Source organism: Melopsittacus undulatus, chromosome 6, assembly GCF_012275295.1.
Source record: "Melopsittacus undulatus isolate bMelUnd1 chromosome 6, bMelUnd1.mat.Z, whole genome shotgun sequence".
Classification (NCBI taxonomy): domain Eukaryota; kingdom Metazoa; phylum Chordata; class Aves; order Psittaciformes; family Psittaculidae; genus Melopsittacus; species Melopsittacus undulatus.
This window is the reverse complement of record NC_047532.1, coordinates 73,438,926-73,453,483: the sequence shown is the minus strand read 5'-3', so window position 1 is coordinate 73,453,483 and position 14,558 is coordinate 73,438,926. Positions and strand designations below refer to the sequence as shown.

General features: G+C 49.4%; 1 protein-coding gene across 5 annotated transcripts in view; it reads right to left on the bottom strand.

Moving 5' to 3' along the window:
• Positions 1-1,231: 1,231 nt before the first annotated feature.
• Positions 1,232-14,558, bottom strand: part of LOC101869475 (H(+)/Cl(-) exchange transporter 5) — a 28,694-nt gene continuing 15,367 nt past the window's right edge. For 4 of the 5 annotated variants that reach the window (XM_034063720.1, XM_034063721.1, XM_034063722.1 and 1 more), the window contains 10 exons: positions 14,022-14,121; positions 11,685-11,869; positions 11,011-11,133; positions 10,336-10,542; positions 9,377-9,457; positions 7,733-8,275; positions 6,971-7,157; positions 5,513-5,911; positions 3,463-3,679; positions 1,232-2,440 (listed from right to left, as the gene is read on the bottom strand). In XM_034063720.1, coding sequence (XP_033919611.1) covers positions 2,350-2,440; positions 3,463-3,679; positions 5,513-5,911; positions 6,971-7,157; positions 7,733-8,275; positions 9,377-9,457; positions 10,336-10,542; positions 11,011-11,133; positions 11,685-11,869; positions 14,022-14,121 — 2,133 coding nt within the window. In that variant the 3' untranslated portion in view covers positions 1,232-2,349. The remainder of the gene's footprint in view (positions 2,441-3,462; positions 3,680-5,512; positions 5,912-6,970; positions 7,158-7,732; positions 8,276-9,376; positions 9,458-10,335; positions 10,543-11,010; positions 11,134-11,684; positions 11,870-14,021; positions 14,122-14,558) is intronic. The other variant, XM_034063723.1, reaches the window with a different exon arrangement.

Here is a 14,558-nt window from a genome sequence, read left to right as displayed (position 1 = left end):
CACCAGACCTCCAGCTGTCCATCCACAGGGAAATTACCACGTGAAAGAGAAGGAGTGAAGAGATCTGTGCAAGCCAGAGGCAAAGAAAGGTCTCTGGCATGGTGGACCTGGGAGCTTGCCTGTTGGCAGCTGCTCCCTGCTCCAAGCTCCCATTCCCAGTGGTCCCAGATGGCAGAGCCGCTGTGATTCCCTTCCAACAGCCTGCTCCCTGCCCTCCCGCTTTCCTAGAGCATCTGGGATAACCCACCAGCCAGCCAGGAATCACAGCTTTCCCTCTTTGCACCTCTTGTCCTTACCCTCACCCCAGGCTGCAGCAACCTTCCCACAAGGAGAGGGATGGGCTCACATGTGGTGTGGATCTAACTGAAGCAGCGACCACGTTTTCAAGCGGGAGCCTCCTTCGTACTGTAAGAGAGGCAGAAAAGCAAAGCCCTATTTGTCTAGTATTCCAAGTGTGCCACAGGGAAGGGAAGCCTCCATGCACCTGGGCACATACCCCTGTATGCACAGGACAGAAATTTCCTGGAGGAAACCCCTAGCAACTGGGAGAAGGGGAACAACCCTCTCCAAACAGGACAAAGAAAGGCATTTAAAGGCAAAGTTTCTCTTGCTGGAGGCAGAACAGGAGCATTTCAAGTTGCGAGTGACTTACCAACACACCAGTCTTTGTTTCAACTCAGCACCAGCTCCAGCAGTACAGAACCCCACAGACAAAGTCAAGGTGTTTATTTTCAAGGCAGAAGGCACCTGATCCATTGGTAACTTCTTGTTTTGATTCAGCTTTAAGGTAGACAAGAATTCAGGACCTCAGAGCCAGGTAAAGCAGTGGCAGCAGGTTCTCGCTGCTGGAAAATTATCTGGCTTCAGCTCTATGTAGATACACATAAGGAACTTGCCTATATTTCAGAGAGTTTAAGAGCAAACTTCCAAACAACTCTATCCAGGAGCCCTGCTCCCACATGGAATGGGTTTATCACGGGCAGCAGCAGCCTCGCATGGACCAGCCATCAGAGATTTGTCCATCAGGAAGCAGAGTCAGAGCCCCCAATCCCTAACTCTGGACCATCACTCACCGGCTGGCTCCTCTCTGCAGCCAGCTGAACCCTGGTGAACCGGGATGAGAGGAAGCTCTGAGGAGCCTCAGCCATAGACCATAGACCACCACCTGCTGGAGACTGAAGCCATGACGAACATCATCCACCTCCAAAACCATTCACATTCAGAATTCCAGTAAATGGCCACAATTTTATTAACAGGAAAATAATTTGGTAGGATTTGGGACAAGGACTTGAAGGACACAGAGCTGGAACAAGGCTGAGGGGTTTATTGCTCAGGAAGGGTTTATTGCATAGCTGTTGGCAAAAGGAGAGAGACCCCGAGCAGTGCACGTATGTGAAGTGGCAGCACTCCCAATCCTGGAGCTGGGACCTGGAGGAGCAGGGAACAGCAAAAGTGTCCATGTAAACATCCCAGGCACAGGGGTCCCAGGAGAAAGTCTCCAGCCCCAAACCCCTGCTGACTATGGGAGAGGTCACTGTGTGGTATCAAATGTGATTGGAACACTGGGAAGTGCAAAGGGCAATAACATAGGACTTAGCCTTTCCCATTCTAAAAGTAAAAGGAAAGGAGAAGGAATCCTCAGGCATGTATCTAAGCCCAGGATCACGGTGAGAACACAACTGTTACCTCCTGCCTCCTCCTCGGGACTCTCCTGGCAAGGCAGCAGCAGAGACACTGAATACATTCACAGATTCATCAAAAGAAGCTTCATCCCAACCAGACCTAGGCCCAGGAGATCTGCTCTCGGGGGTTTGGGCTTGTGGGGCTCTTACCCTTGCTCAACAGAACACCCTCAGCCAGCCAATGGTTCCCTCCCCCCGCCAGTTTTGACTGTTCCTATTGTTCCCAAGTGGCTAATTGGAAATCCACCACCCGAGTTACAACCACATCCTTCTGCCACCACCCAAGTGCTGTGTGCAAAATCCTCCTCCTACAAAGCTTCTGAAGGAACAGAGCTTGTCTTTTCCTCCCCATGTTAGTGCTAGGAGTCCAAATAAAGTAAGAGATCGAATTCTATAGCATTTTGCTTTTACTCCTTCATGGAATCTTTCCAATGCAACTTCAAAAAGGCAACGTAATTAAAGTCTCTTTCTTCTTCTAAAAAGAAGATTCTGTTCCACAGATTATGTAGTGCGATTGGTATCTGGTAGAAAAAAAAGTATGTTCTTCAGCTCCATGGAAGAAAACTTGGAAAACAGTTCCATGGTTTCAATAAAAATAGGGAAATGTATCCAGGATGGTCTCTAAAGGTCCTTTCGTGTTGAACACACAATACCTCCTGGTCTGTCTTTAGTTGAAGAGTATCGAATCTGGGTCCTGGTTGGCCAGTTGTGCAATGTGCTTCAGAACGTCCTTCTTAGTGATGATCCCAAGGAGCTTCCTGAAAAAGGGAACCACAGTTTCAGGGCACCAGCACACACAGGCCTCTCACAGGCTTCACACTTTAATGCCTTGCAGGAGCTGAAGTACCTTTGTGGGATACCCTGCACAACGTAGGGTGCTCACAAGCCCCAGCAGAAACTATCAGTGATTTACACTTAGGAGGTTATGACCAAAAGACAAATATTAATCATTACTAACACCCACCTCTGCTGAAAAGATCAACCTGAATGTTTAGTGCTGCAAGAAACCTGGAGAGGGGCTTTGGACAAGGGTCTGCAGGGACAGGCCAAGGGGAATGGCTTTAACCTGCCAGAACAGGGGAGACTGAGATGAGCTCTTAGGCAGAAGCTCTTCCCTGTGAGGGTGCTGAGGCGCTGGCACAGGGTGCCCAGAGAAGCTGTGGCTGCCCCATCCCCAGCAGTGTTCAAGGCCAGGTTGGACACAGGGGCTTGGAGCAACCTGCTCTAGAGGAAGGTGTCCCTGCCTGTGGCAGGGGGTTGGAACTGGATGAGTTTTAAGGTCCTTTCCAGCACAAACTGTTCTGATCCTATGATTTTAAGTCCTAGTGATCTAGCTGTGCTTTCAGAAAGGTGTATGCCAGGAGGGAGGGAATTAGGCAGAATATCTGCAGGTCCAAGTACCCCCCAGCAGGGAGAGGATCCCTGCCAGTGGCATGCTTCAGGGAATAGCAGATCCCTCCGTTTCCATCTCCGCCTTCACTCCTTCCCCCTCAGAAAACACTGTTTCTGAACAGCATCAAAGTGAATTCCAGTAGTTGCATGATACCTATGGGTAAATCTGAGAGGAGGCTGTGAGCCCTCTCCATCAGTTTGACAGATCCATTACTGCATGGAGCTGTATCCCCACCTTACAGGCTTTATATTACTGCTTCAGCTGAAGGCCCAGTATTCTCACAAGTGCTTTGTTCCACAGCGGCTCCCCCTGATGCTCAGAACTCTCTGCTCACTGAAGGAGAGGAGGCAATCCCAGAGCCCAGGGCCCTGCCTGCAGCATGCTTACCCGTTATGAGTCACCAGGCACTGGCGCAATCCCAGCTTGCGGAATATATCCACCACGATTTCCATGGGCGTTTGGTCTGTCACTGTGAAGGGACTGAGGTCCAGGATGCTCCTAAGTTTCAGCATGGAGGGGGAGCTTGGAGGCAGTGGAGGAGAGTGGTCAGTGAAATAAATAACTGAAGTGCTCACAATCCCATCCTGCTTTTTCCGGGCATTTTCTGGAAGAAGGAACATTTGATTAAGTATTATCCATCCCTCTCTTTTCCAAACCAAAGGGCACATACCCTTTCATCTCTGCCTTAAAAGACTACTCCTTCCCTTCACCTGAGCTGCTTCTCCAGGCAACCAAGAAGTGCAACACCTCAAGGAGGGTGCAACAAGTTTCTTGTGTTTTGCCCTCGCCATGTAAAGGCAAGTTCTGGAGACCTTTAACTTTCCAGTTTTTAAGAGGAGGTAGATAAAATGCTTTGTATTTTATCACTCACTGATTTGGGTCCTATGCAGAGCAACTTCACAAGCATTTTTAAGCACTTAAATGTACTGGCACAGGCTCCATCCCCACAACAGGGTCAGGAATAAAACCAGGTTCAGTACCAGACCTCACTCAGGTATTTACATGGTGCATTACTCTCAGGCTGCACGGCCAGTCCAGGCTTCAGTTTGGTATTTACATTCCAAGGATCGCTGGGAATGGGCTGGCCTGGCAGCCCCAGCACCAGAGCTGGATGAAATCCCCTCCTGTGGCACACAACAGTGCTTATCTCTGAGGAGAGGATTACTCTTAATAAGTCCCTGGAGATTCAGAATAACACAAATGCAAGAATTCATGGCCATCCCACAGAGCAGCCTCTCAGAATGAAGGCAATGTGCATGATAAAAGAGGGGAGACTGAGATGAGCTCTTAGGCAGAAGCTCTTCCCTGTGAGGGTGCTGAGGTGTTGCACAGGGTGCCCAGAGAAGCTGTGGCTGCCCCATCCCTGGCAGTGTTCAAGGCCAGGTTGGACACAGGGGCTTGGAGCAACCTGCTCTAGTGGAAGGTGTCCCTGCCTGAGGCAGGGGTTGGAGCTGGATGAACTTTAAGGTAAGCACCATCCTGCTCCTTGCTCCGGCATCCCAAGCACAGAGGGATATGTGGCTTTGGCTGGATCCATGCTTCTCTCCAGCTCATCACGGGACTCACATGAACTCTGCTAGGTGCTGGTGTAGGAGGTGAGGAGCTCATCCAGGCTCAGCAGGGCTGCTTGGAGCTGCACACACACCACAAGAATTCAACCAGCACTACAACACAGGGCTTGGCACCCTGATGCCCAACCTCCACTCCAGTGCAGAAGTGCTAGATGCCTATATAGCACTCAACCCTAACACCCAGATTTCTCCTGCTGCACCACCAGAAACTTCATGGCCTCACCCAGGCCAATGAGAGACAACATGACCAGAATTTCCACTCAGGTCTCATGCTGGGAAACAGCACTTGAAGGTTTCTAAGAAACTTGAGATCAAGAGGAGCCTAAACATGCCCTAAACTGTGCCATGGCAAAGTTGTTTCCAAAGGAGCTCAACACACATCTGAGTGAAGCCAGGACAGTGTTTACCAAGCCCTGCCAACACCATGCACTACTCACCTCAACCAAGGAGTGAAACAAGTGAAAGACCAGGCTGGCTAGTGGTCAAGAGAGGTATTTACAGGTTGGACAGCACCACCTCAGAAGTGAGCCAATATTCAGTGCCTGGACCAACCAGACTTTTTCTTAATGAAATAAAGATTAATAGCTAAGAAAGCTTTCCACAGTCCAGTCACCCACAGTCATGAAGGCTTAGTTCTTCCTGGCAAGAATCCCCTGCTTCATGCCCCAAGGTGCATGAATTCAACAGAGCCATGCTGACTGCACCAGGAAGTCATCCTGTCCCTCACACTCACTGCATGCAGACCCCATGCTGCTTGGGGGCGCAAACACCACCCCTACTGGGTGCCTAAACTCAATACAATTACAGCTGGTGCCACTTAAGGCCTCTGATGGCATCACTCATCTGCGCAGTATCTTTCCTCTTACCGATTGAAATGATGAGGTCTCTTCTGAGGACAAACCCAACAAGCCTCTGGGACTCACGGGACACCACCACCGGATAGCCACTATACGTGGTTTCATTGATGATGCTCTCCACGTCCTCCACTGTCATGCTGTCCTGAGTGATGACAGTCAGAGGAGGATCATTCCTCCGCGGCCTCATTACATCCATCGCGAGTGTCTTGTGTGAGAACTCCTCCTTGGCCTCCAGGAAAGGGTACCCATTGAGGCGGATGTGGGCATCATAAATGCCTTCCCGCCCAATGGCATCAGCCACCCACTTGCTGGTCATGGCTGCTGCCATCAGTGGAACGATGTATTCCAGTCCACCAGTGAGCTCAAACATAATGACCACCAGCGACACCGTCATTCGGGTCACACCACCTGCAAACACAACAGGAGATGACAGAGGAAATGAGCAGGCAGTTCTGGGGGGTTCCAGGCAGGAGAGCTGCATCTGCCAACACTTCTAGAGAAGGTCTTGTACTGCTGGACTCCTGCACCATATTCAGCATTGCAGAGGACATCAAACACAAGCAGAACACAGTACTGAAACCACCCAGCCCATCCAGAACATGGTGCCATGGGCTGGTTCACAAGGGTTTGCTATGTGGTTTTGATGGGTGTCCCTTCAGCTCAGAAGGCACCTTAAAAGATGACTGACTAACCTTCTCTCAGGTGACTTAGCTAGCTGAAAAACAGCCTGGCCATGCAGTTTTGCTCCAATACGGTCGTCTAAAGGGACACACACCCTTTAGAGCTGTGCAGTGGTAAGAAGAGTTAATGAAGAGGAATTGTATTTCTTTTTCATCAATTACATGTAAACAAGGTGTTTTCCCTTTAAAAAGGCCGAAGATGAGGTTTGGTGGCATGCTTTTACTATTCCTGACGTGAGAATTTCTTCTGATACTCTTAAGAGTCCTTAAATCCCTTAAGAGTTAAGCACATTATTCCATGGAGGAGAGCATTGGGAAATATAGTGAAAGTGAAGTTCAGCCATGTGCACTCAACTTCTCACATCCAGCCAAGAGGAAGAAGTGTTACCAAAACCCAGTGCTTGAAAGAAGAGTTGCACCACGAGAGTTAAGGCCAGAACAGGAAATAAAACGAATTAAAAGCCCACAGGAAAACCTGAGGTCGCTAGGCAGCCTCCCTTGTTCTGCTGCATGGTCAGGAGCTCCTCACTGAAACCTGCCATGTCCAATGATATGTTGGTGCTGGCAAGAGAAGGCCTTGTACACTACCAGGGATAGGGCATTCACAACTTCCTTGGGCAGCCTGTTCCAGTGCCTCTACATCATGAATTCTACAACAAGGGCTTCTGTTCTGGAGATGAAGCCAGCTTCTATGGACTGTGAGAACAGCAGCATTTCACTCCTACATGTCTCCACATGGTCAACCAAGCCCAAAACACAGCTTGGACTTCATGGACTCCTTGCTCACCCAGACAAGCTGCAGCCCCAACCATTGCGTAGAGGCCCGGAGTGATGCAGTCAGCTCCTTGGCTGCACCAGCCACTGAAGATGGCCCAGTCATGGTGGTAGTAGGCCAGCTGCTCCATGGCCACACCAAGCAGCCTGCCCGCGATGGCACCCACGGCCATGCTGGGGATGAAGAGACCTGAGGGCACCTGCAGAAACACCATCAGTCAAGGCCTCGCTCCCCACACATTGCAAAGGAGTGTTCAAAAACAGTTGTTCCAGTGACAGAAGTTCAAGACAGGGCTCAATTAGAGGTTACACTGAAGTTGCTCCACCTGCTGAACCCCACTGCAGGAAAGCTCAGACCTTGGCCCTACACCCATAGCTCAGGAGGCTGTCACCAAGCAAGATCAAAACCATCTGAGCAAGTAACAGCTATAAACAAGCATTTACAAATAAAGACATCAATTGCATTGCCATCAGCTATTGCATATGTGTTAGGAAGGCTTACAGTTGGACAATGTAGCAGCATTCAGCGTCTGGAAAAGGGGATATGAAGCCTTGAGACACCAGTTCAGTCACAACAACATCTGCACCTCACACCCACTCAAGCTAAAGGGTTTCTACTGCCCTCAGTTACAAGCAACAGAACAAATAATTACAGTCTATCACTTTGCCCCCTTCTTAACAGAGCCTGGGGAGGAAAACGTGTTTATTAAGCAAATCAAATTAAGACCTGGGGTTTCTGCAGCAGAATGTGAGCTCATTTATAGGCAATTCTTACCTTCATGCCAAAGGTGAAGATGGTGATGAAGACCTTCATTATAAGGGCCAGAGCCAGCTGCCACATGGCAGTGTAAACTCCTGGGCCAGCAGCTCGGTCTGGCAGGTCATCCCCTTTGGTGCTGTTGAAATCATTCACATACTCGCAGAGCTTGGATGAGTCCAGAATCCCACAGTCATTAAAGAGCTCGGAGATCAGCTCACTAGTGCTCATCCTGGTGTACTCATTGGGGAAGGCCAGCAGGGCTGTGATGGCTGTGACTACAAACACCTCCAGCACCGGGTATTTGCCAAGTTTGGTTGTCTTGCGCCGCCTGCACCAGGCGATGTTGCTGCGAATGAAGAAAGCCCCCCAAAGCCCCCCAAATATGCCCAGAAGGATGAAGGGCACAAGTTCCAGAAGATGCCATGGCATGTGAAACTCCACGTAGAAGAGAACCAGGCGGCTGTTCCCAAAGGGGTTGATGGAGCGCAGGGTGAATGCTGCAACCAGAGCAGCGAAGAAGGAGCGCCACAGTGTCTTGAGAGGAAAGTAGTAACTGACCTAAGAGGAGAAACAAGGCAGAGTTAGTCACTTCAACACTTGCCGCTCCACCGACCACTGCCCAGTAACATGAAGTAGAAGCAAGGACCAAGATCAATGTATGTTGGGTACAGCCCCTCATCTCCAGCCAAGCACCCCGGGCTTGATTTTGGCCTGCTCAGTTCCAGTGCAACAACTGCCCTCTGACTTCTGACAAGGGTCTGTAGGGACAGGACAAGGGGAATGGCTTTAACCTGCCAGAGGGGAGATTGAGATGAGTTCTTAGGCAGAAGCTCTTCCCTGTCAGGGTGCTGAGGTGCTGGCACAGGGTGCCCAGAAAAGCTGTGGCTACCCCATCCCTGGCAGTGTTCAAGGCCAGGTTGGACACAGGGGATTGGAGCAACCTGCTCTAGTGGAAGGGGTCCCTGCCCATGGCAGGGGTTTGGAACTGGAGGAGCTTTAAGGTCCCTTCCAACCCTTCTATCCCTGAAGTGGAAGTAACTTACTCAGATAATAAAAGCTGTTACAAATCAGCTGTGAGCTGAATTAGAGAACTTTTTGTCCTGCATGCTCTGCAAGGTCCAGATGTGCTAAACAACAGTGCTTGCCACAGCTGCCATCACAACTGTGCTCAGCTGAGCAAAACCATCCCACTCCTTCTCTAAGCCCTGAAGCAAGCAGCAGTGATACATTTCACATCTGGATCTGAAGGACAAGGACTGGAAGCTCTTTGGGAAGAAAAGGGTTCAGTGAGACAGGTAAGTTTGTTTCCAATGTACCCTTGGACAGAGCTGTCAGGAGAGGGTGGGCACATGGCAAACATGAGGCAGGCTGTGGCTGTGAGCAGTCAGTGGTGCTGGGTAGAGACAGACCACAGGAAACCAACAGGTTTAGAGCAAAGTTTCAGACAGACATTATGCAACATAAGTTCTCCAGTATTCCCAAGAATTACCTGAAACCCCAATTAGCTTTTAGATTGTTTGGCCTTGTAAACACACTACCGACCAGTACTCAGGAGGCTCTCCTACAACCCAGCAGTTATGGGCAGGATTTTTAACCCAGCAGGGTCAGTCTTTGCAATCAAACAGCTCGCCAAGGGCCACCAGAAAATGCTGCTGTTACCTCTTCTAGGCTGAAGAGCACTCCTCCGATCGGGGCACCAAACGCTACCGACACTCCAGCAGCTGCAGCTGCTGATAAAACCTATGGGAGAAACCAAAAAGGCATTTTCAAACATCCCCAACCTTCGTGTCTGTCTTTAACTTTGCAGTTTTTATCTCCAACGAGTGCTCAGGCAGCCAGGTCTGGTCTGTTTTACAGACAGCAGGGCAACAGTGGAGTGAGCCAGTTCCTCAAGGAGGAGAGCTGCAGGGAGCTACACACCCACTGGTGCTGGCATTTCAACACTCCCACCCAAATCAGTAGAAGTGCCATCATGGCAAGTACCTTTTCCTGCTTCAGCTGGTTTCACACTTTTACCTTAAAGCCCCAGTAAAGCAGCATGGCAGCAATTCCACCTCAGAACACTGAGCTGTCTCACATTCAGAGCATTTCTCATGCAGTGTAACTAGAGGAGCTTGGGGGGCACCCAAAACCAGTCCACTGGGTGCATTCCATTGTTTGGCTTAGCAGAAAGTAAACTGACCAATGTGATACTGCATAGCCCACATGAACTGTTCTCCACTGACTCAGGTTGGAGCACTGTGAGGAAACACTCCTAAGCTTCACATTAGATGTTAGCATAGTTCTTCCACCATGCCCATCACTGCATCCCTGAAAGCAAAGCCCTTCATTCTATTCCTAAAGGCAAGCACAGGTCTCTCAATCCCAAAACAGTTTCTGGAGCTGCATGGCCAACCAACTAGGTGTTGCAGAGGTGGAGGTTAGTGCAGTGAATGCTGCTATCACAAAAGACATGACAACCTGCACTGCTGTGCTGTCCCTTCCTAACCACAATAGCTTTTGTTCCAAGAAAGTGTCGCACTGAGGCACACCAAGAACATGCCAAAAGAGAACAACTTACACCTGAGGCAAAGCTCCAGCCCCAGTAGTCTCCCCACACCAGAGGCGCCCCCTTGTACCTCTCTGCGCTTGGCTTCGTTCTTCCTGTACTTGGTGAAGAGATGACACAAGATGTTCCCACAGCAGCAAGCGACGTGCACCAGGGGCCCCTCCTTGCCCAGGCTCAGCCCAGAGGACACAGCCAGCACTAAGGTGATGGTTTTGATGATGAGCGTCCACTTGCCCAGGTAGCCTCTAATGATGAAACCACTTAAGATAGTTTTGATCTGGAAGTCAAGCACACAAAGCTCTACAGGCTTTCAGTCAAGCCCTAGGCAGAGCTCCTGTTTTACTGGGTGCTCCCAGTCCTGCTCACAGCTTTCCCACTCCCCCCAGCTATCAAAAATAACACAGTCAGCAAAAATACCCCACCATGCAAGGGCTGAAACAGCCACTTGAGTCCTTCCTTCAGGGCTACTGACCCTGCTGAAGAAAAATCTGGTTTTTGTAGCCTTTACACAGTGTGCTTTTGTTCATGTCTCCCACAGCAAATGCTGACACATTTGAGTTTTTAAAGGGACTGCATGAAGACCTAAGTATTAGGCATGTTTCTCGATAGTTTTGGGGAAAAAATACCAACATATATTATTATAATTTCTAAAGTGCAAGAAATTATTATTCCACAGCAGGGATGTGGAATCCTTTGATGGTGGTTCCCCAGCCCACTTAAAAACTCCCTCCTCATTCTCACTCACCTCTGGGATTCCTGAGCCACAGGCATAAGGAGCAAAGCCCTTCACAAGTAGCACAGCAAGGAGGGAAAACAGCAAGGCCCAGACAACGTACATGAAGTAGTTGAGAATATATGCAAAAGCCCCCTGGAATGCAGAGAAAGGAATCCAAATGAGATCATTTCAGCTGAGATCACGTCGAGCCTCTTCACTGAAGCAAGTACAGAAATAGCAGGTAAATGCCACATAAAGTTATTAGCCCAGAACAAAAAGAGCTACAGCAAGTGTGAGGTTCCAAGGACAAGTTATGTTCCTGGGTTATCGGGATATGAACCAATCCTGTACCCAAAGACCATTATTTAAAACAGCAAACAAGGTGCACAAGTAGCTTGGCACTGGGATAAGGTCTGTCCCAGTCAGGCTGGTGGCTCCCTGGACAGAGCTGCCAGAAACACAAGACCCATGCTCACCTTGCATTCCTCTGAGTGAAACAAATGAACCCAATCATAGAATCATGAATAATTAAGGTTGAAGGGACATTTAAAGTTCAAAGTCAGGCTGGGTGAGACTTGGAGCAAGCTGCCCTATGGAAGGTGTCCCTGTCTGTGGCAGGGGGGTTGGAACTGGATGAGCTGTAAGGTCCCTTCCAACCCAACCCAGTCTGTGACTCTATAAAACCAGCTGTAGACACACATCACCTCTCCATGGCCCAGGATGAGCTGGGACCAGCTCTTCCACTCAGGACACTTGTCTCTGTCCGTGAAGGTTGTGTTGGATTTCCAGCAGCAGTGCTCATGGTTAAACCAGAAACCTGCTAAACACACTCCTTCCTTCAGATCTGTCATCCAGTGGGCAGAGATGTCAATCAGCCCTGCCAAGGAGCCTGGTTTGAAGGAAGAAAGGAAAAAGAAGTGTAATAATTCCCTTGCTGAGACTCACACATCTGAAGATTTCAGTCTGCCCTGCTACATTTTGACTCGCATACCAATACATAGAGCAGCACTCGTATTTCTGCCTCCAACCACCTTGTATTCTATATAGAGCTAAATGGGGAGATTTGCTAAAGGATCTATAGACACTGAAATGAGCAAGTCAGGATGCAAAACATGGCCAATAATATTTCAAAGGCTGAAACACCACAAACTGCATCCAGAGAAGCTGTGGCTGCCCCATCCCTGGCAGTGTTCAAGGCCAGGTTGGACACAGGGGCTTGGAGCAACCTGTTCTAGTGGAAGGTGTCCCTGCCCATGGCAGGCAGTTGGAACTGCGTGAGTCTGGGCCCCTCCAACGCAAACCAGGCTGGGATTCTGTGATCACCAGAAATTACTTCTGCCCAATGGCACTGAAAAAGCACTTGATAAATACAGCACAATGAGTGGGCTGAGGGGGACATGGGGCACTTCTGGAGTATGTGTCATCAGCCTCCAAAGTACTTAACAATACTAAAGCTGTGACAGGCATACCTTTGAACTGGGAGAAAACATTTCTAGCCAATTTAAATAAAATTAAAACCAGGGAAAGCTGTAAACGTGCCAAGTGAAAGCCAGGCAGCAGAGAGCCAGTAACTCAGATTTGAAAAGAGCAATCTTCAATCAATTTCTTGTTCTTATGTTAAGAACAACTCCTACAATCCTCACAGGTAAGTGCTGCCATTAGCTCTGCTCTCAGTTATAACACCAGCTCAGCACTGAGGCCAGAAGCAGAAACCTCTGCTCCATGTGAACAAGTCCTGGTACAAGCTCCAGAGGTGGCAATAAACATTCAGCAGATATTCTAGTTAATGAGACACTGGCTTCTGCTCTAAACATTAACAGCAGCTTTCATCTACTCCTAGGGCTGGGAGCCGAGCTGCTCCCTCTCAGGAAGGCCCGTCTCCAGCTGATGTGCTTCTGCAGCACAGGGGGCAAAGGTTATGCTAAAGGTCTTGGCCAGTCAAGCTCTGAAAGAAGCCCTGTTTTTTTTGGGTTTTTTTTGGGTTTTTTTTTATTGTATTTTTAAAGAAAGACAGGATTTACAAGTCCTGGTTCCTTTAGCAAAGTCTGTTGGAGCTGAGGAGGTGTAGTACCTGGGCATTGTGGTAGCCTCTGCTGAGCTTTAGATCACAGAGAGCAGAGGGAGGATGTTGTTCCCCCTTTTCAGAGGCAGGCTTAAATATTTCATGGCTGGAAGGTCCACTTTTTGCTATGGGATTTAAGTTTTTTTTTCTCTTTAAGATCTAAGGGCAAGAACTGAGAATTTTAGTAGCAACAAATAACAACCCAAAGTCCTAGCATCCTTGGCATTACCCTCTCCAGGTCCAGTGAAGAGCCTTGAAAGACCCCCCCACAGTGTGACACCCAGCATTTTTATAAGCTCTGCTTTGATGGATTACACAAGAGGGATGTGGACATTCCCAAGGGAGTCGAGAGCATGATCAGACAGCTGGAGCACCTCTGTTACAGAGACAGTTTGGCATGTTCAGCCTGGAGAAGGCTCTGGGGAGACATTTTTGCCCCCATTGCCTAAAGGGGCTACAAGGAACCTGCAGAGGGGCTTTGGACAAGGGCCTATAGGGATAGGACAAGCGGAATGGCTTTAAACTGCCAGAATAGGGGAGACTGAGATGAGTTCTTAGGCATAAGCTCTTCCCTGTGAGGGTGCTGAGGCACTGGCACAGGGTGCCCAGAGAAGCTGTGGCTGCCCCATCCCTGGTAGTGTTCAAGGCCAGGTTGGACACAGGGGCTTGGAGCAAGCTGCTCTAGAGGAAGGTGTCCCTGCCTGTGGCAGGGGTTGGAGCTGGATGGACTTTAAGGTCCCTTCCAACCTAAACCATTCTATGGTTCTATGATTCTAATTCTCCATAAACCAAAGCATTTAAAAGTAATTCTCCATAGATAGCAAAGCTGTGGCAGAGGCATCAGTATCAGCAAGCCCCTCGCACAGCCCATGCTCCAGGGATGAGGTCTCCTGCTCCAGCAACCTGCTGGGGTTTGTGGGAGGAATAGATGCTGCAGTTCAGAACCAGGACTTAACTTTAAACCGAGGTTTGCTCTTACCTGCCAACAGCCCAATGAGGAGCATCAACAGCCAGCCAGAGAAGGCATCACTCACGCTGTGTATCAGTGCCCATGTGGACTCTTTGCTTCTACTGGTGATCTAGGAAAGGTTCCAAAAAGAAACAATCCACTAAGACACAGACACACTTTGGTGTAAATGCTCTAAAGCTACATGGTGATTCACAGATCACAGTGTGTCATTCTGCGCCACAGGTCAATCTGGACACTGAAGAAACTTTGTGCCTCATGGATACTGATACCCACTGAGATTGATACTGGTACCATGAGAGCACACAGAAGCTGTCATCAGCACTTCAGAGTCTCCAGCTACAGCCTCGGTATCTGTAACGCAAACATGAGTTGCCCTGAGCAGAGGAGGCTCTGTGAAGTGCTGCTCAGCCAGGCACAAGAAGAGTGGTAGGTTTAATGCCAACACAGAGGAATAGTGGCACTGGGAAGTGGGACTCAGTCCCATCCAAGGTGCCCCAGGAGGGCGAGCTCCCCAGTCTGCCTGCGCCCAGCAGAAGCCCATCAGTC